The sequence below is a fragment of the Anas platyrhynchos genome, chromosome 23 (genome assembly GCF_047663525.1).
Source record: "Anas platyrhynchos isolate ZD024472 breed Pekin duck chromosome 23, IASCAAS_PekinDuck_T2T, whole genome shotgun sequence".
Classification (NCBI taxonomy): domain Eukaryota; kingdom Metazoa; phylum Chordata; class Aves; order Anseriformes; family Anatidae; genus Anas; species Anas platyrhynchos.
In genome coordinates this window covers 2,273,374-2,294,171 of record NC_092609.1, presented here as the reverse complement: position 1 = coordinate 2,294,171, position 20,798 = coordinate 2,273,374, and the positions used below count along the sequence as shown (strand labels likewise).

Here is a 20,798-nt window from a genome sequence, read left to right as displayed (position 1 = left end):
GGTCAAATCCAGTCTTGACTTGTCCATACGGCAAGGTGTGTGCTTCGGGCAGATACAGAAGGAAACACCTCGGGTGCTGGCGTGGGGCTCTTCAGGAGGGTGCTCGGGCACTGGAATGGGCTCCCCAGGGCAGTGTTCACAGCACTGAGCCTGACGGAGTTCAAGAGGCATTTTCAGATGTATGGTTTGATTTTGGGGTGGTCCTGTGTGTAGGTGGACTTGATGATCCTTGTGGGCCCCTTCCAACTCAGGATATCCTACGTGGTTTCCCTGGTCTCTTCTTTACGTGATCAAATGATGCAAACCCAGCTGAAGCAGCATTTTTTTTCCTGTAGATGGTGTGATTTTGAGAGCCTTTTTCTTATTTATTTGTTAATTTATTTTGCTGGGTGCTTGTCTTTTAGTCCTAACCAGCTGCAATACGAAGGGGGCAGCAAATTGCCCTGAACCCAGCGTGTTACCCTGAAGAACTTTCCTGAATCCTTGCCGAATATTTCTCTTTATGCAACCAGCAAACCCTTCCATCAGCTGGAAGCCTGCATGGCATTTGCTGCTCGTATCCTTACCCGACCCAGGCACTCGGCAAACATTCCTCCAGCAGGCTGTCATGTTTCTCCGTGCCCCGATCGAGCAGACACTCACACATTCCTCTGGCCAAAACTGCCTTCAGCTTCCTGCTGCTCCGAAATAGTTCCCTGCTCCGTGGAGCTTCTGCTCTGATTCGTTTTTTCCCCTGGTGTCCCCGAGGTTGAGCCAGGCGAATCCAGCCCGGCTGATGACCCACCAGGTGGTGCTCTGCTGGTAGCTGTGCTGCTCATCACAATTTGCAGCATTTCAATAATTTTATGGGTGTTTGATGCAGGAGAATTAGGGCACTGTGTGTACTGCTGTTGACCATTGCTGCTGATTTCTTGGGAGAAAGAGCAAAGCTTTGTTTCAATGACTTTGTGGGGTCAAGCTCTGACATCTTGCCATCTCCAGGAATTGCACCAAGAAGCAATTCACTTATTTCTAATGTTTCTTTCCACCTTTAGCATGATTGATTTATTTGTTTGATTTATTATTAGTTTGGGGACTGTCCTGTAGAAGGCTTTGCCAGCCCATGGGAACGTGGTCATCATCTCCCTGCCAATATTTTCCCCTGGCAGAGTCTCCTCAAGGTGGGAACATCTCATAAACCAGCAAGTAATGGCACCTTTCTCCTGTTGGGCCAAACCCTTGGTTCTGGGAAGTGATGGGAAACCTGGAAAAGGGAAGAAGTCTGGTGGGAGATGTGTTCTTGTAGTTCTGGAAATGTATCCAGAGATATAGATAAAGCTCTTTAATTTTTCAAGATAATTTGGTAATTTGTATGCAAGCAGGCAGGACTGATGTGGACAAGTCTGCTACAGCCTTGTGCTAGGGAAGGGTTTGCTAGAAAGTCCTTTACAAATTCAACATTTCGTCTATGAATATACCAAAGTAAACGGGGACATTTCTTCTAAAATCAGCCTTTGTGAATACCTGCTCTTCTTTCTGTGCCTATCAATTTTCTGCTAATGTGTTTGAAAATCCCATTAAACATAGATTTCAGTACCCGTGGCCAAAGCTGGTGAGAGGATAAATTTCCATTCTTTGGGAAATGCTGACACTTCTGAGTGTGTTGCTGTCCAAACTGGGTCAGAAGTCAAAATTTGAAGGTGTTCTCTGGAACAGAAATTTGAAAACTATTGTGTGGTTTTTTGTTTCTTTGTTTTCACTGTTATAAAACTGTTTACTTCTATTTTTTTCTTATGATGCATTAAAAGCATAAAGGGAGGGGAAAAAAAATAAGTTTTAAAACCAAAACCTACTCCATCTGAAAAGATTGCAGAAGTTTACAGTCCTCAGAATAACATCTAATTTAGCTGCTTTTTCTTGATGGAAGAGTTCTTTCAACCATCTCAGTCCAGTGTTTCTGTTTCACTGCTAGCTGCTCGCATCACAGATGCTCTGAATTTTCTGGCCCAGCTGAGGTCAGGATTTTTGGTCTGCTATTGTTTTAGGAATTGTTTTTAGCATCTAGTTAGTCCTCAGGACTGAGGACTACAGAGTAACTCTTGCTGCAGATCTGGATGGTTTTTAAGTCTGTGCAGCTTGAGCTGCTGTATTTAAGGGTTTTAATATTGAGCAGCTGGAAAATATCGAGTTGCTGGATGCAGAAGGGTTAAGGCTGGTGATACCCAAGTAGCTGTGGAGATGGCATGCGGTAAAGTCTGTGAAAGGGGTCTAAATTTGAAGATGCTGAGCTGTAAGACCACGCAGCTTTGTATGGGGAGGGTGCTTGGCACTGAGGCTCTGAACCAATTTGGGGTGCTTAAAAAGTGCTGCGATCAATCACACAGCCTTATTTAACATTGATAACGATGTGATTCCAACTATTTGTTCCCTGGGAACTTCCTGAGAAAGCATTCCCATTCCTAACCCACCTCCTTCCTCGCGATCCTGGCGAGGTTTTCCCCCCCGTTTCTGTTCTGTTCGCGGCGCTTCTGCTCAGATTACAAGACAAGCCCATGATATCACCCGCTATGAGCCGAGGCTAAAGGGGCTGGGTCTTGGGAGGGGTTTGCTTGGCTAACTCTAGTGAAATTTGCCAGGAAGCAGCAGCTTCTTGCAGCATATTTCTCTGGCTGCAGGATATTTTCCAGCGCAGAGGGGACCACTCCGGCGGCGCGCGTAGCCCAGAAGAAAAAGCTTCATGAAGCACGCCGGGACAGGGGGCTCCTCCAGCACAGCCTACCACTAACCCCAAGGTAAATGCAAACCCCATAGACTGCAAGCCAGGACGGTGGCATTATTGCTAGGGAATGCAGGGGCTGATGGATTGGGTTAAACATTGCTAACCCTCTCTTGCTTCGGGGCTGAAAGTTTGATCTTGCTTCTTCTGTTTTTCTCTTTGAACTTGTTTTCCTTCTCTCCCGTCAGTTATTAAGCGTGATGGTTAGACATTACAGGCTGGGGATGAGATGTTTCTTCTAATTCCTGTCCCCTGAGACTTGCTTTGGCAAGGGTGGGTGGCACAGATACTCAGTGTCACTTCGCAAAGATTTTGTGACCAAGTTAAGGATTTTCTCCCCTTGCTTGCTCACAGGCACGCACTAATGAAGTAAAAAAGACATGTTGCAGGCTGTCTACAAGTTGAGGCAACGTGTATTCAGTAAGATGATTAAAATATGTTTGATTTAGACCAGAAAGCTACGTTACATGCCATCAACATTGTGTAAATGTCACCGGCTGAACTTCAGAAGCAGTTTAAGTTCTCCTCTCTGAATAACTGCACTCTTCCAGAGGGAAAGGCTTCAGTGCAGATGGGCAGAAGGTGTAAAGCAGATAAGTCCCGAGCTGAGAAACTTTTCTGCTGGCATGCTTGGGATTCACACCCTTTGCAAAGCAGCCTTCAGCCTACCGACAACTTGTATTAATTAGGCTGGTTTATCATGAAGCAATCACAGCAGTTTTCAGGATGCCTGCAGGATAGGCAGTGGCATTCACCTGAAAAGTGAAACGTGGGACTGTGCCTGTCTGCAATGAACACAGCCGGGGCTGGCTGAGTTCTGATTCTTCAGCATGCACACCGGTAACTGCCTTCTTTTCAATTAGTTTTTTGTTGCCTAATTAAAAAAGGTGTTACTGTATGTGGGTAAAAAAAGGTCATTAAGGACCAATACAGTTTAGTACTTATTATTTTATTTTTATTTATTATTCATTATTTATTAGTATTAGTATTATTTATTAGTATTAGTAAGGACCAATACAGTTTACTACTTATTATTTTATTTTTATTTATTATTCAGTATTTATTGGTATTAGTATTATTTATTAGTATTAGTAAGGACCAATACAGTTTAGAAGACCATATACAAAGCTCCTGGTGTAGTTATTTGGGAGCAATAGCAGGAATAGCAGTTAGCAGGTCTATAATTGGCTCGTAATGACAACATTGCTTTCAAATTTGTACTGAATAGGGGCTGAGATTAATTGGCTTTAGGGTTCCTACTTGCCAGTTTCATTTCATCTGTATTGAGCCACCCACAGTGGTGGAATTTTCTTGGTTGGAAGCTAGAGAGCAGTTAGGAAATGTGAAATATTAGCATGAGCTGATATTTGATGGACCCCAAAATGCATGCTTAGTAATGTTCTCTCGTTATTTCTTCCCTTCTATTTTTATATATATTTATGTATTTTCTCACCTATTTTTTCAATAGGTTGACTCCCAAGGTTATTGTCTTCACCTTACTGCACCACTGACTTTCCTTCTGTGTTTTTTTTTTCTTTCTGTTTCTTGCTTTTTTTGTGTTCTTTGTGACCTTTTATCTTTTCTCCTCCTGAGTTGTTTCATAACATCAACTCACAGAATGGTTTGGGGTGGAAGGGACCTTAAAGATCACCTAATTCCCATGGGGAGGGGACACCTTCCTCTAGACCAGGTTGCTCAAACCCCCATCCAACCTGGCCTTAACATCTTCGGTGCTGCTTAAAAACACAGTGATGTCCTTTCTAAGAGATGGTAGCTTCAGTGGAAGGAACTGTTCAGCACATCACCGGTCAGTTGGGCTTGCAAAGCATTTTTTTGGGAAAGCTTTTGGAGCGTGTGTGCAGGTACATGTTTACTATGAGTGTCTGCAAATACATTGAGAAAGATCCCGCTCCTAATCTGTAGTAATGTTGATGGAAATTTATTATTCAAGGTATAAGAAAATTGGAATGCAGACAGAGATAACAACATGATGTTCTGAACTCAACCTGTGGTACTAATGGGTTAGGCTCTATTAATTAAGGCAATGTTACACAGGAGTGTGAGGGGAACCTTATTTTCAGAGGATTTGCTAATGCTCTTCAGCTTTAGGGACTACACAAATATGTTCTGGCTCTGTGAATGTGTGTCAGCTGTATTTTAATGCAGTACCTTTTTGTAAGGTCTCTATTCATGTACTAATCATGTACTCCTAACACAAAAAGTTCAATCCTATAGCTCTAGTTGCCACTGCTGCTTTTGTTGAGAGAGATCAGATCACTTGTTCATGGTAATAGCATACACTAGCTGCGAATTAAAGAACTTATACTACTTGTTTTTTTAAAAAAATGCTTTATTTAACTGTTTTGGAAGTGTCTTTGGGAATAAGTTCTGTTTCCTATTAAGAGCAGAGCACAAGGTCTGTGGAACAGCCAGCTGGTGCTGGCCAGGAGCCTGAGGGTTGTCATGATTCACATCTCTGTTCATCTGTGTTCTTCGACACCAGGCAAAGGGAAGAGATAAGGAAAATAAAGATCTTTTTCCCAAAATGAAGTGTATTTGAATTGCAGCTGTGGCATGGAGAGAAGATGCTGCGTGTGTCCATCAGATCCCTGGGCAAGGCTGTTTGGTTGGTTGTTTTTTTCCTTTTGAGGTAAATGAATGCGTCAAGGGGCTAAAACAAAGCAAATGTGAATTGCTTCAGTTGAAGGAACAGAGCTGAGAAGAGCTTGCAGCCTTGCACACAACTTTGGAGAGTGGTTATTTCTAAAGGTTTGGATCTCATGGATCCAACCCAATGATGGTGCAGGGGGTCAGACAAACACTCTAATTTTTTATTTTATTTTTTTAGTTAGACCCGTAGCAGTCCTTCAAATGAAAACAGCAGCCAAGTGCCTTTTCTGTCCTATTCTCAGAACTTGTGTGTTTGTCTATCAGGACTTCTTTTTTGTGTCTAGCCTCAATACCAAGTGATGGCAAACAAATCTATGGGTTTGAATTGTGTCAGCTTTACCTCTGCTCCCACAGAATATACTGGGACTTTCTCTCTTCCCCTGCAGCATCCCACCAGGCTGGAAGAAGCAGCTTGCATTTGTTATCTTCCCTGATGTGACTGTTGAATTTGCTCCTGGTTGCACTTGGCCAGCGTGCATTAATGTGAAATTTGCTGTCTTAAGGTAACTTAACGGAGCATTGCTGGATCTACAGTCACAGATCAACCACTTGAGACTTTCTTTTGTTGCCTGGAGAAGGAGGGGAGCAGGAAAGCTGGTGTTCCTGGCTCTGTCCGAGCTGATCTATTGTTTTGATGATTTGGTGAAATTAAAAAGGGATTCGTGCTGCTTGGACAGGCTTTTGGTTTGGGGAGATGAATAGCCTATTAGTTTCACCTGGTGGATTCTCTGAAGAAGTAAAAGCTCAACATTTTGAAATGAAATTGCTGCTCTCTTCCCTGTGTGCCTATCTGTTCCTTTTCAGACGGGAGCCCTGAAAAGAGTTGAGTCAGCAGCTTGCAGGAGCATGCCTTAAAGCCTTAAATTACAAGTTAACACAGTGATGGAGAATCATCGTATGGCCTGAAGTACGGGATGGGGAGCCAGGAGACCTGGAGTATTTTCCTGGCTTTTCCACTGCCTTTATTCAAAAAATTTTTTAATGCTCCGTCTTGGATTCTTTTGAATGGGGAGACCAAAATATATGCTTTTAGGATTACATCATTACGAAGTCTGGAGGCTATTAAAGAGAGGATTTGAGGGGAGGAATGAGCCCTAAAGTAGAGGGAATAGCCAGCACAAAGCAAACATCTTGTGGATCTAAGCCTAGGTTTCTTTTTGGGTAGTTCTGCATGTGCAGCTCTCTTCGAGACTTGATGAAAAAAAGTGTCCAGATTTTGGTCATAGCAGATGACCAAGTTTATCTAAATACTTATTAAATGTTGTTGTTGTGGCTTTTGATGCTATGATAAATGCAGGTGCAGTTGGCTCCTATTTAATGCTGTCCTTGATTGTATCTTTTACTGCTCTTAATTGAGTCTATCACCGTGTCATCAGTGTTCTCATTGAAGAGTGGTGAAAAAATCATTGTGAAATCTTCTGTGCTGCCAAATGTTGCTTTATCAAATCTCTAGACCAGTTTTTACTGCTTGTCTTGTCTCCTGATGAAAGCAGCACGGACATCTCACCCTGATAGATGGATAGACGAATGCCTCCACCAGAAGATGCCCAAACACCCATGGAGATGCCTCCACCAGAAGATGCCCAAATATTTCCTCTCCATAATCCCTGTTGTCTCGATGGGAAGCAGGCAGGTTTCTTGTGGAAATACTGAATTATTCCTGTGCTCAGCCTCCCCGGGACTCAGCTTTTCCTGACGTCGTGACTTGGTCTGAATAGTTTCTCTTAAGCGCCTCAATAAACAAGACCGCTGGGTATGCACGGTTTTATTTCTGGGGTGATGCAAGCACTGTGGAAGCTTTGTCTTTTCGTGTTTGAATGTGTGACTGTTTCGAAGCGGACGGTAATATGACCTGAAGGAAAAGCAGGCTGTGGTTGCTAGTACACACTGCAGGGTTGTCTCCCGAAGCGTGTGGAGTTGCTGCTGGGCTGGGCTTACCGAGAATCCCTCTGAGATTCACCTCCACAGGTACAATGGGACTAAAAGGGGGATTTCTGATTTTTTTATTATTTTTTTTTCCCCAATACCTCCTCCTGTAGGAGCCTCAACTGCTCCTCGAGGTATCCCGGTGATGATGGGACACAAAATCGTACGACCCGAGCACAAAACCTGTGTGCCCTGAGTCATTTTCCTTGGCGAAGGTTCAGGATTAAATTCATACGGGGTTTTTAAAATACCTTTTTGGTAGTCAGACCCCCCTCTGTGGAGCTGGGGGCTCTCAGGCAACCTTATCCTTCCTCCCCAGGCTTTCTCAAGTTCTGTGGTTAATGTTTTTTTCATTGTCTTGCACGACTCTGAAAACCCGTAAGCTTCGAGGGAGCAAAATCAAATTACCCTGCCTTATGGCATCTTAGGGCTCCTGGGGTGCTGAGCCACCAAGATTTGAAAATCGCATCTGCAAGATTTGCTATAATCTAAGTCGGTACCTCCCTGGGTGATCTTGGTACCCGTTAAAATAACCTGGAAGTCTCTTGTGCCATCCCAGCCCCACCAAGCTGCTTGGGGACCGCGAGGTCTCCTGGCTCTGTGATGTTTTTAAAAGGCTCTGGCACCGTGCAGGGTTCTGTCTGCTTTATTAATTAACGCTTCGGGGAGCGCCGCTCTCAGCTGGTAGCTATTACATCCTGCCTCTTGAATGGTTTCCCCAAATTGTTGTGTCTTTTGGCTGAAATCCTTCAGCAAGACGACCCAGGAGCTTTGGTTTGAATGGGAGGCAGTCCTGGAAAGTGGAGTTGCAGAGTTTTGGGCTATTCCCTGGCCTCCGATCACGAAAGACCCCTATTAGCCGGAGCACGGAGCTGACCACTGGTCAGTGTTTGCCTTGGCACGAGGAGGGATAAAGCGAAACAAGCTGACCTGCTGGCTACACATCGTTTGTTGGTCCTTTTCTCCTGCAAAATATTCTTATTTGGGTTACTATTGAGCTTGCTGGTGTGCCATAAACCATAAACTGTAAGCTAGAGGGGAATTTGGCGTCTTGTGTTAATGACGCTGACGTGCCTTATCTCCCGAGAGCTTTCTTCAGGACGTGACTCTAAGGCTACACACCACAATTTATTTGCTTTTTCCTTCTCAGATATCCTGCGTGTGGCTGCCTGCTGCACAAAGACCGTGCAGATGCTTCACCAGGTCCCAGCAATATGCAGAGACCCTGCAGTCCGGCTTAGTTTCCTCTCAATATTTTCTGAGGCTTCTCAAATCTGATTTATGCAGTAGCAAGAAACAACAGCTACGTCAAATGAAGTATGTCAAAACAGATGTTTAAAGAAGATTAGGAGCAAAAAACAGATTTTCTGAAGACCATCAGGCTTGCAGCTCTGCTGGGCTCGATGTTACCCCCCTCTCCAGTATTTCTACTTATAACTAACATATGTTATTCTTCTCTGTTATGATCTAAGGGGCTTTCTTGATTATTATTTTTATACTGTTCACAACAATCGCGCTGCCCATGTGTTTATCCTCTAGGCTGCAAACCGTCTTGTATCCTTGAAAAACATTGCAAGAGGTTTCTTTTGAAATCCATACGAGAAGGTATTGAAGTCAGGCGTGTCTGACAAGTACTAATGTGCCTGGACTCGGGAGCCTTTTATTTTTACAGAATATATCTCCTGCCCTGTGACTGCGTTTGCTTTGGGAAATCCCCTTTGTCTGCAGCTGGTGAAGAGCAGCCTTGTGAACGCAGTTGTGTTTCCTTCCTCTCTGCCCCTTTAGCTCTGATGTGGGGCAGGAATTCATTTTATTCCTCTCTCAGCCCTCCCAACCTGCAAAAATTGGAAAAACACCTTGTTTCAATGACAGTTTTTCTTCGAATGCCTGGTGAAAATGTACAGGTCTCAGTCTGGTCTCAAAGCTGAGATTTGAACTGAGGTGTCCTGAATTTCGGGCTGTTTCTCTGCTATTACTGATGTTCCTCCCTAGCTTGAAATGCTGCTTAATGAGTTTTGTTGTGTCTTCATGCACGTGTGATCATCTGGTCATTTTTTGGGGGAATAGTTGAGACCCAGCAAAAACACCGAAGGATTTTTGCTTCTTGACATCTGGTTTGGGAGCCCAGTCTTTCCCCCTCTCCCTCCCCTTTGCTGGCTGCCAGGAAATAATGGAGCTTTAAAGGGCTGGGGAGCTTTTTCCCACTGCTCTCTGGCATTGCTTCACTTGGAAACTATTCAACCATCAGCCTCCATGTGTGCTACTCGGCCGCTCCGTGTGCCGGGTGGGGAGTACGTGAGTGGGAAGCGGGCAGAAAAATCACCAGCCTTTAAACTTCGCATAGTATCCGGATGAAATTCCTCCAATGAGTCAAAAAAAATAAATTGCTGGTTCATACCATGGCTGGTTCATACCTTATGCAAGGATTTAGCGGTTGTGGGACCCAATCCAGGCTTAGCAACCAAAAACTGGAGATTATTAATGCCAGTTAGGGCTAGGTGAGATTGCTTTTTATTGTGTCTGCCTACGGTAACGTGTGCTGGTCCTCTGCAGAGGAAACTGGAGGTATGGCAGCAGAAATAAACCTTCTGTCATCAGATTAGGAAAACAGATTTCGGTATAAATACCTCACTTCTGACCATGTTATATTATATTTCATTACCCTTCTAGTTTTCCATTGTTTAAGTGATGGTTTGAGTTTCTTTTATTTAAAGGTGGTGTGGGGAAAAAAATGGTTCAGTTCTGTCCTGGTCTGATTTGCCACCAAAGTTGGCCATCACTTGCTAGAGGCACTAAACTACTGGATTTGCAGAGGAACAGGAAAATCCTATTTCTAGCATTTGTGACCTGTAGAATTTTGCCTTGGAAAAAATATTTTCCAGCCAAAATGATTTGGCAATTTAACCTAAACTTGCAAATGCTTTTCGTGGGTTACTTTTAATTTTCTTCTCCCACCTCACAAGAAATAATTTACTTGCCTTTGGTTTTGACAGGCAGCATTGGATGTGGTCTCTCCCATAGGTTTATCCCCTGCTGAAGCAGGAGGTACAAATCCCAATGTCATTCCCAAGCCTTCCTCAAACTTTCCTTTTGTTTCAGGACAGCCACACAGCACCTACCTGCACTGATCGGCAGCTGCTAGCAGAGGATTTGGCTCTGAGAACTGTGAGCACTGAAAATGGAAAGATTCCTGGGTTTTAACCATAACCACTGTTTCTTCATGCTGTTCTTCATCTCCCTGAGCCCGCTGGGCCTTGCCCAGTACGAATACTGGCCCTACCTCCCCGGTTACCCCGAGCCACCCCCCCAAGTCTACCAGCCCCCCCAAAGGCCAGCAAACGTCCCCAAAATCCAGCTGCGGCTGGCGGGGCAGAAGAGGAAGCACAACGAAGGCCGAGTGGAGGTGTTTTACAGCGGCGAGTGGGGCACGGTGTGCGACGATGACTTCTCCATCCACGCTGCGCACGTGATCTGCAGGGAGCTGGGCTACGTGGAGGCTGTGTCTTGGCTACCGAGCTCAAAATATGGGAAAGGAGAAGGTAAGGTAACTCCAGAGCAATAGTGGTGTCTCTCCAACCCCAATAACTCTTGACCTGAATTCAAGATGTGGTGATGTTGCCTACAAATGTAACGAGAAACGCTTCCTGGTGAAGCAATGCCTCTGTAAATCAGTGCCTCATTAGGTTGAACAGTTTAAACAATAGGTGTTTGTGTGTTTTGATTGAAGCAAGCTAAGGAAGGGGGTAGGAGGCTCTCCAGCAGCCCGTATGGCGAGTCAAAAGGGAAACTGGGCCCACAAATGTAATTTACAGATGGTCCATTTCCCCATACACCCTTCCATTGCTTTGCAGTGAGTCAAGCAGGGCCTCTAAGCACTCCTCCCTCCTGTTCTTTTTTTTTCTTTCTTTCTTTCTTTTGAACTGTTTTGGTTCTATATAGACTGCCCATGCTATGCTATATATATATATTTTTTTTCCTTTATCCCCTCTAGAGGCACGCAACATATTCTGCAATGCAGACTGGCCTATAAAACCCCAAAGGAGTGTCCACACTTCACATCCTATATAGGACTACATTTACAACAGTCCACTGGGACACTCAGGCTGGTTCTGGAGGGGAAGAGCTATTCACCCCCAACCCAAACTGTACATCCTATCCTTCCTTTCTTGCTCTGTTAGTTAAATGTTGGCCTACGGAGATTTTTTTCTCAAAATATGAAAGCTTGGCACGCTGTTGATGTAACCCACAGACAGGTTATTTCCACTGCAGCAGGGATAAGCGTGCTGTATGGCTGTTACTTAGCGCCACTCGTTAGTGCTCACACCTATAAAATTGCCCATTAACGAGCCAGCAGGCCTCAACGTTGACTTGAGTGAAACGCGAAACCTTGAATGTTGTCCCAAGCTGTGGATTTTGGCTCTTGGGGTAGAGCAGGAGATTTCCGAGAGAGAAAGAGGCCATGACATCTGAAAACAAACCAGAAATTTGTCGCCACGTGACTTGATGGGAGCGAGCATCCTCTGTGTGGGTTCAATCCTGATGGGGAGCTCGTGCAGAGGGGGTTGTGGCAGATCCTTCATCAACACCCAAACGTGTTAGGGCTGCTGGAAAGCAGCTGGGACAGCCAAGGGAAACAGCTCTGACTGCTCCTGCAGGATCTCCTCCTGGCTCTGGAGGTCAGGCAGTCCTTTCTACCCAAAGGATGTATTATTATTCTTCAGACAGACAAAGTCTTGGGGACCATAAAATAGGGGAGTTTCTTGTTGGCTGTTGCTCCTTGCAATTTAGGGGATAAATTGCAGGGGAGCAACGTGTGCCCAGCACGTTTCCAAAGGAAAAGCAAGCACATCATAAAGGTGAATCCCAGAGATACTCCTGGTTCTCTGCTCTCAGCTGCTCCTTAGAAAACTTGACCTAAAGTTCTCCAAGTGACACATATTGATTTTTTTGTCTGCTTGTTAGTCAATTCTGAAGAATCTAATTTGCTTTAATATAATATACATGTGTGCACGTTTTTTGTTGGAGGAAAAGTGGTGATGATAGTCTGGAAACTGGATCTGGCAACGGGTTTTTAAAGAGCACCCAAATAACAGGAGGTTGCAATCAGCAGTGGGCTGTTAAATCTTCTGCCAAAAAAAAACGCCTTTAAAAAGTGGGGGCATTTAATGAAAACTTGGAGCTCTCTCATAGAAGAGGTTTAACGAGGATTTAGCAAACAAGAAATGATGTACAGAGAAGCCTTAAATACAGAAGGGATGATTTAGTGAGAGTGATTAGAGGGCAGGATTGAGGGGACCCGATGACAACGCATGCTCGAAAGTGGCTTGTTGGGAGGTCAGTTTTCAACATGGGCAAGTTTCCAGCAGTGATCTCCTTCAGGCTGATGACCCTTTGCATGCTAACACAACAGCAAGCAGTGGTGGCATGAGGAGCTTCTGGCTGGGATGTCCCTTGTTAGCAATCCTTTGGTTGCTGTTGGACTGTGGAGGTCCAGAGCCTCCATGGTCAAGGCTTCACTTGCATCATTCAAGCCTATAGCCTTAAATATAGGATTATATTTACTTATTATATTACATTGAGGGATTATTTTTCTTTTTTTAATACAATGCAGATAAGTGAGAGCAATGGGGAGGAGAAGTTTCCATTTTTGGTGTTCCTTAGCATTTTTATTCAAGGTTATTTTTAGCAGTAATCTCTTCCCCTGATATATTAAGAACAATTTACTCTCTTTCTGAGTCTCATTTCTGTGTTTTTTTTTTTCCCCTTCAGGGAAAATTTGGATGGACAACGTCCACTGTAACGGCAAGGAGACCACCCTGGCAGCATGCACGTCAAATGGCTGGGGAGTAACCGACTGCAAACACACCGAGGACGTGGGAGTGGTGTGCAGCGAGAAGAGAATCCCTGGCTTCAAGTTTGACAACTCGCTGCTTAACCAAATAGAGGTAAATGTACTTCAAAATCCCTAGCAGCTAATCAGGAGGCTTCTGTGGACCAGGACCTATACATTGTAGGTTATCCCAGCTGTGTCCCATGGTTAAAGCACACTTTTCGTAGTACTTCTAGGTGCTGGCTTCAGGTGCAACCTTCAGAGCTGAATTTCAGCTGTTCAAAGCTTTATGTATTTAAGAATTCAAAAGGATTTTTTAATAGCATAATAAGTAAGGAGACACTATATTATTCCTCCTGTTTTGCAATCGTTTAATGGAATGGATGGATTTACAGGGAAAGATATGAAGAGATTTTTGGAGTGCTTAGCTAAGCAACGATGACACGAGTGTGATAATTCTATGGAAATATTTGTGGGAATGGGGAGCCAGCACTAGAAGTGGTGAAATGAAAGTGAACAGAGGAAAACGTGGGCTGGTCACTAGGGGAAAGGTTCTGGGTCGTGACTGGATTTGTCTGCTGAGCCGAGGTTGAGACTCCTGGGGAAATGACAGAAGCAAATCTGCTGAAACGCAGCTGAACCAGAATTGTTAGATTTCTGCAGAATAATGGTCTAGGGGGGAATAATCCAGGAGGGAACGCTGAGCTGGAAAGAAGCTGGGCTGAGCTCTTCAAAGGAAAAAAAAAAACGTATGCTTCTTCAGAATTTCAGGTTGGAAAATATTTGTGGCCACTCAGCTAACATCTCCCTTGTTTCGGATGCTATGGTGCTTCAGCATGCAGATTCGCTGGTTGCCCTTGGTTAAAATACATCAAAATAAACTCTCCAGTAACCACAGGCAAACCTTATTTTAAGCAGACAGGGAACCCAGGGTGTATCACATACCACAGCGTGGTTTCCATGGCTGAATCTTGGCTCTGTTCGTGATCTGAAACAAAGGGTACAGCATTTTTTCTCGCTTTAAAACAAAATTATTCTAGCAGTTCCTTCGCAGCCCCTGATTGAGAGAGCAGGCAGCGTTCAGCACTGATGCAAGGCTCCCACGCAGGGGGCAGATGCAGGATACGAGAAGGGGAATTCTCTTTGTGCCTTGACCTGGCTTTTCTTGGCTAAGGAGGGGAAGGAGGCCTTCCAAAGGGATCCCAAATTGCCTCAGCCGATGGCACGGCTGCTGCTCAGGGAACGGGGCGAGATCATGGAACATCGGCGATGGCTTTGGCAGGCGCCCACATCCCCAAAGCCACAGCGAATCCACAAAACGGAGGCCTGGAAGAAAAGAAAGATGCCTTAGTCTAGACGGAGGTCGCATCACTCCGAGATGCTTCAGGTATTAATCATGAAAGCTTTGGAGGGCTCCGCTTTTCCATGAGCTAAGCGCTGCCGTTTGGCTAACGAGCGGAGCGCGCTGGGGTGATTGAGGGAAGTTTGAGCTAATGTGTGGGTGTTTGGGCTTCACGTAGGATAAGTAGAATGAATCATGAAACAGTTCTTGTGGTGGAAGACGGGGTCACCAGCAGGAGAAATCGATGCAGGATAAGTGAAATAGATGTGGGATAAATCATATTCCCCACGTCCTGGCAGCTCTTGGGGTCTAGGTATGGGTGAAGGCGTTCACCACGATGACAAGTAGCAGCACTGGTGACTAAAGGCACTGAAATGATGGGAGTGGGGAAAAAAAAATAAAGGAAAAGCTTTGGTTTTAAGCTCCTGTAAGAAGCTGAGAGCTGTCAGCCTGCCTCCCTGCTGGTGGCAGGGAATAGTGGTGTATTTTCTCACCCCCAGCTCTGCGTGCTGGGTTCCTAATGATGCTGTTAACCTGTAGCCTGATGTCTGTCGACAGGACAAATTCAAGGATCCAGAACAATTTGTGTGCCCACTTCTCCCTTACACATCGCTGCTCGAGTCTTCCGAACAACTCGGGACCACGCTGTTACTTCTACTCTGCAAAACCAGGCTGATTTTTCTCATACCCCTTTAAAGTCACGGGGAGCCAAGGAGCTCTTTTTTCTGCTTTAATGCAGCAGGAGCAAGGCTAAAGGTGATGTGCTGTAAATTTTTTAAATGCCATTGTGGAAGTAGGTTTCAGTCGCAGCTAGCTGTCAAATGTTTCAACTCCTCTCCCCCCTCTTTTTTTCAGCTCTCCTTCTCTCAACCTTCGCTTTATCTCATTAGCAGCTGGCGTGCCACGGTTTGAGTCAGAGCTGCTGAGAAGGGTTACTCATAGGGTCATAAACTCCAAAACGAGGAGGTCAAAAGGCTTGTGTGAATGCACATCCAACGTCTCTGCCCTGCCTAACGTGCATGGGAATTGTGCATGTCATACCTTGCATTCACCAGGGGGAACATCATCGTTTGGTTAGCTGCTGGGTTTTCAGGCTGTCCCACTGATGTCTCCCCGTTGGAATGAGATGGAGGGGATTGAGGAATTTTTTACAGAGCAGCGATGCTGCGCTCGGGTCTCCCCACCAGTCCCACTGGCTGCACCACGATGAAGCTGTTCCTTAATGCATGTGCTCCGTGCATCACCTTGAATTGCACTTTTCCATCCCATTTTCCCACAGTAGTTAGGAATGACTGTAAGAATTCCCAAATGGACCTGGATGTTTGTAAATGGATGATTTTACATCCAGCAGATTAACAGGAGCAGGCTCTGACTGTGGTGTGCATTCATGTGTCAGGGTGTAAGCTCCAGCAGGCAGGGAGCAGTGATTTTGTTCTGCCTTCCTGGGGAAATTCGCGCTCTGGGAGCCCATCCCCAAATATTTGCCATCACATTCAGGTTTCTTTCCCCTGCAAAAGGGAGCCCTGTGTGTTCCTGCAGCCGGGGGATGGACAGACTGCCTTAAATTCATCATTTAGAAAGTGTCTTAAAGACCTTCAGTGCTGAGTTCTCCGGGGCTGCCAAGCGCCGCTGAGATTTAACGCGGAAAGCCAGCAGGTATCAGACAACATCTGACTTCATCTTGACGGGGCTCCAGCTCCGAGGGGCTCCGCAAATTGACATTTGCTCAAATCTGGCCTCGCTTCCTAAAATCTGACAGGCAGAGAGTTCACACTCTTTTAAAAGCAACACGATAGCCCTTGAGCTGAGTTTATTTTTATTGGGCAATGTACATACCTCCGTTTCCCAGTTTGGAAATGCTGCAGATAAATAGGATAGGATGAAATTTTCCATCACCATAAACCACTTGGCTTATATATATACGCTCAGCCAGATCTTTTCCCATCACAGCTCATATTTTGAGGCTTACATCACATCTCTTCCTGTCCCTGAGCCTTTCCATGCCTGCCCCGTGGGGCAGGGGCAGTGCCTGACCCTTGCTTCTATGAGACAAGTTGTCAGTCGCAGGCTGAAGTGTGGGGTGAGGGATGGAAGATCTGAGATAAGCAGATAGGAGACAGGCAGGAAGAGGTTAAATCCTCCACCAGGACCGAGGTTAGGGCAAATCTGAAATCCAATCTTTAAGTTCCATCGTTTTTGCCTGGTGTTTTCTGCAGCCACTGCAGCTTTTAGCCTTGGGACTTGTCCGAAGGATTATTCTCCCCTCCTACAGACCCCAGCCCTGCAGCCATGCACTATACAAGTGTTAAAAAATAATAAAAAAAAAAAAGTGCATGGAAGTGCCAAGCTTGTGGTTGAGCATCTTTACTGAGCAGTCGCACACAAATGAGGCTGCCCACAGCCTTGGGGATGGTCGGGGACATGGGGAGGAGGATGCTGAACCTGCTTGCTGTGATCCTCTGTGGACACCTCCAAAGTCATTGTTAAAAATCACCGGTGTTTGACTCTGGATTTGTCTTAGCTTGCATTTCTTCTTTCTTTTTAGCCAAAGCAGAGCTTGGAGTAAAAGTTCCCAGTTTTGCAGAAGGGGCAGGGGGAGTTCTGGGAGCTGCACACCTCGACAAAAGGTAGAGGGCAGGATAAAACCGGTGCAGAAGCGCAGTGCTTTGTTGCTTGTTGGGCATTTTGCAGTTTGCCAGCGTCTGAAAGTGATCCTGGGACCTGCTGTAGGGATCCTTTGTAGGGCGCCAGCAGTTTAAGCTTGTGCGTGGCACTGCCCAAACACAGCACGAGCCCACCTGTGACTGCCTGGCTGGGTGGAACAGCAATTTTAAGGCCACAGGAATTGCCTCCTACCCTCAATATATTCCTTTAATAAATGCACGGTAGGAATTTATTATTATTTTTTGGAACCTAGCCCCCAAAACATCCTTAACAAAATATTTGTTGTCCACCTCCTTCCTCTCCGTGCACACACGCGGGCTTCAAATAGGACTTGGGCTCTAAATATATCAAATTGCTGCAGCCCTTGGGGTTCACAAATAGCTCTGGTACCTGAGAGCAGACCGTAGCCTTGGCCAGACGGTGGGCAGACCAAGTCTAGTTAAACAGCCCAGGCTGTGCTGCTATTTCTGTCCTCCTTTTCCTATCTGGGCATGTGTGAGGCTGAAAAAAAATCTCACTTCAAAGCCTGGTGGCTCAAAGGGTCTGGTTAAAAGCGGGTTGGATTATATTGTCCGGGTTCCTTAACCAGAGGGAAGGGGCATTGCTGTGTCCCTTTGGGGAGCTTTTGGTTAAATTGGGCTCTGGAGGCTGCACAAAATGCTCCTGTGTGCTGAGCTGGTTTTAAGTGGAAGGAGCAAGGAGAGGAGGAGGCCAGGAGCAGTGTCTGGGTCTGGCACTGATATAAATCTTTCTGTTGCCTTTCCCCTCGGTGCAAATATTTATTTCTCTAAACGTAAGCCAACGTGAAACGGGTGCTGATGTTTTGTGTGCCTGGAGGGATTCAGCATCCCTTCTGGAGCTGCCTCCAGGCAAATAATTAATTAAGCTGCTGTCGTGGCAAGCCACCGTGTCTCTTTATTGCTATAATTTTTAAGTTTTTTGGGGGGTTTCTTACTGCCACAGCTGGCATGGGCTTGCTGCTGCTCCCTGGGGGACAGAGTTAACCCATCTGCATCCTCATCCCGGCTGTGTTCAGGGCCCGAGTAGCTGTCAGGCAGTATTTTGGATGCAGCTAACCATTCCTGCATTACGCAAGACAATAAACTATTTATCTAAGCCTGAGAACAGAGTAAGATCTTGTTCTGTCCTGCGGGGCGAAGGTCAGGTAATAAATTTGACTGGCTTACAGTGCCTGATCCAAATTGTCTTTAAAATAGCTCAGCAGAAAGGAAGCGGAGAATCTAAGAGCTTTGCCCATTGTGGAAACCTCAGACCGTGATGCTCACAGACCTGAGCATCATCTGTCCTGAGCTGAGCCCTCACCTGTGCCAAAATTCCTGCAGGGTTCAGTGCTCCTGCCTTCTCTTTTGTCGTTTCTAATCCGCCCTGTAATTGCTCCTGGACCTCAATCCCGAGCTGCACTCTCATCCCTTACCCTTTTGTGCTGCACAAACCCAGAACAAAAAGCGTTTGCAGTCCAATGCAGCGTCACGTTCCCAGGGGACGGCTGTCCCCCCCCGTAGGCAGCCCGTCTCTGTCTTGCAGCATCCCCTCGCCGTGTTTAACAGCTGGGACCTCAGTAGTGACTCAGAGGCACAGCTCCAGATGTTTAAGTCAAAACAGATTCCGCCTGTTCCCATGTATGCGGAGAGACCTTTCCAAAAAGTCATCTCGGGGGGACCAAACTTGGTAGCTGGGAATTCACTGGAAGTAGGGGCAGGGCTCAGGCAGAGGAGAGGAGACACTTTTGGGGTGAGCGGGGTCTGTACGGAGAGATTTTGTCATGCTCTGAATTGAAAGGAACCGATTTGCTTCTTGTGTGAGCTGCAGATTTAATGTGCTGGTGTTTAGGATGCCAAGAAACCCTGGGAAAGGTGATACAAATGGGTTTGTGCATCAAGGGGGCAATGGGGTGGGTTAGGAATAGGGAAGGAAAAGCTGGTCCTAGGGGATATGGGGGACAGAGGCAGCACACAGACCCCTTGCATTTTTTTTAAATTCAGAATTGGGGTAAGAGCTCAATCTTTGCCTAAATTGTGCGATCTCCTGGGGATCTGTCAGAAAAGGTCCTGAAGGCATCTGCCCTCTTGCTCGGTGATTTTTAGCATCGCTCGTGGTGATGTTGAGAAAAGAAAAATTAAAACACACAGAAGCCAAACTTCATCCCAGTTCCCTTCCGTGCAGCTCGCCCGCTGGTTTCTTAGCGGTGTCGCCGAGCGCGTGGGTGTGTGCTTGAAGTGAGCGTTGCGATGCTCTCCTCCAAATCCCCTCCGAAATCCCAGCTGCTGTGGCTCGCTGTCAGCCAGGAGCCAGCGATGCGAGAAGGAGCAGTCGGGTTTCTAGGAACAGGAGCTCTCCCCTGGCCCAATGCTGTGAATCCCGATGAGAGAGGGGTTATCACCGAGCTCTGGCAGTGCAGGAGCATGCATGACATTGTTCTGTCCACGCAAAAGAGACGACAAAATGTGGCAGAAAATGTTATGAAAGCTGCGTCCGTTTTTGCAATCGGATCCGAAGCCGCGGGGATGTGTTTGGTGCAGAGGGTGGAAACAAAAGCAGCCGAGCCTCTTGTGAAAACTTTCTGAGCCAGGAATCCTTTTGTGAAAGCTCAAAACCAACCCCCTTTTCTTTTCCCTGACTCTGGGCAGGCCACGGAGGCTGAGATTTGCTGGTTTTATAGCAGAGCAGAGCTGGCTTGAGGTGGGCTTTGTGTCCAGGACAGCAATTTTAGTTTTGGTCTGATTTTTATATTCTATACGCAGCCAAGTGGCTCCAGTGTAAATCAGGTTGATCTGGATCTAGGAATAAATGCACTATGTGTCTTCCCCCAGCTTTATCTTCTGTTTCTTCACGCCTTTCAAAGCTAAGGAGGCTTAACTCAAGCAGGAGCAAAATGTCTTAGGATTTCCTGCTGCACGTGTGCTTAATCTGTAATGGGGCTCAGCTGTGGGTGCATTGAGCTAACAGCTGAATCCCAAGTCATGGAGGTTGTGTTTTTGGTTTTTGAGTGTTTTTTGTTAGTTTATTTTATCAAAGGAATAAGGGCTGGCACCTACACCTCCATAACTGTTGGTTTAAATAGGTGGAAGCTGGGCAAGGCTCACTGGAGGACCGTCATGCATGAGCCATGGTGGTTCAGAGCATTTTCTAGATCTATCTTGTCTTCAGTGTACGGCTGCAGCATCATAAATAAAGCTTTCAGAGACAGTTCTCCTTGTTGACATGACAGCTTGTTGCAGGCTTTTGCCTCCACGTGTACAGAAAGTATGGAGAGAGCTACTTAAAAACATCTGCTCCGGCTATTAAATGCTGTTTGCTCCCGATTTCGATGCCGAGTCTGTTTTCACCATTACCCCAGCTGCTCTGTGCGTTGGTGCTGGGAGATAAAATATAGGTCTGGCTGTGCTGGCATTTCTGGATACTCCCAGTGTAACAAAAACCGTGCAGAGAAAGGAAACCGTTCAATATATTTAGTACATATTCTATAATATAAATATATTTCGTTTATTTAATTTGTTCCTTTGTTCTTTAATCTCGCAGCACAAAGCTGAGGTCAGCAGCACGTGGATCTCTTCCCGTGGATGTTTTGCTGTTTGTTCAGGCTCGGTGCA

General features: G+C 45.8%; 1 protein-coding gene across 1 annotated transcript in view; it reads left to right on the top strand.

Moving 5' to 3' along the window:
* Window positions 1-2,500: 2,500 nt before the first annotated feature.
* LOXL2 (lysyl oxidase like 2) overlaps window positions 2,501-20,798 on the top strand; it is a 43,896-nt gene continuing 25,598 nt past the window's right edge. The window contains exons 1-3 of the mRNA XM_038166826.2: window positions 2,501-2,771; window positions 10,451-10,890; window positions 13,121-13,296. Coding sequence (XP_038022754.1) covers window positions 10,530-10,890; window positions 13,121-13,296 — 537 coding nt within the window. The 5' untranslated portion in view covers window positions 2,501-2,771; window positions 10,451-10,529. The remainder of the gene's footprint in view (window positions 2,772-10,450; window positions 10,891-13,120; window positions 13,297-20,798) is intronic.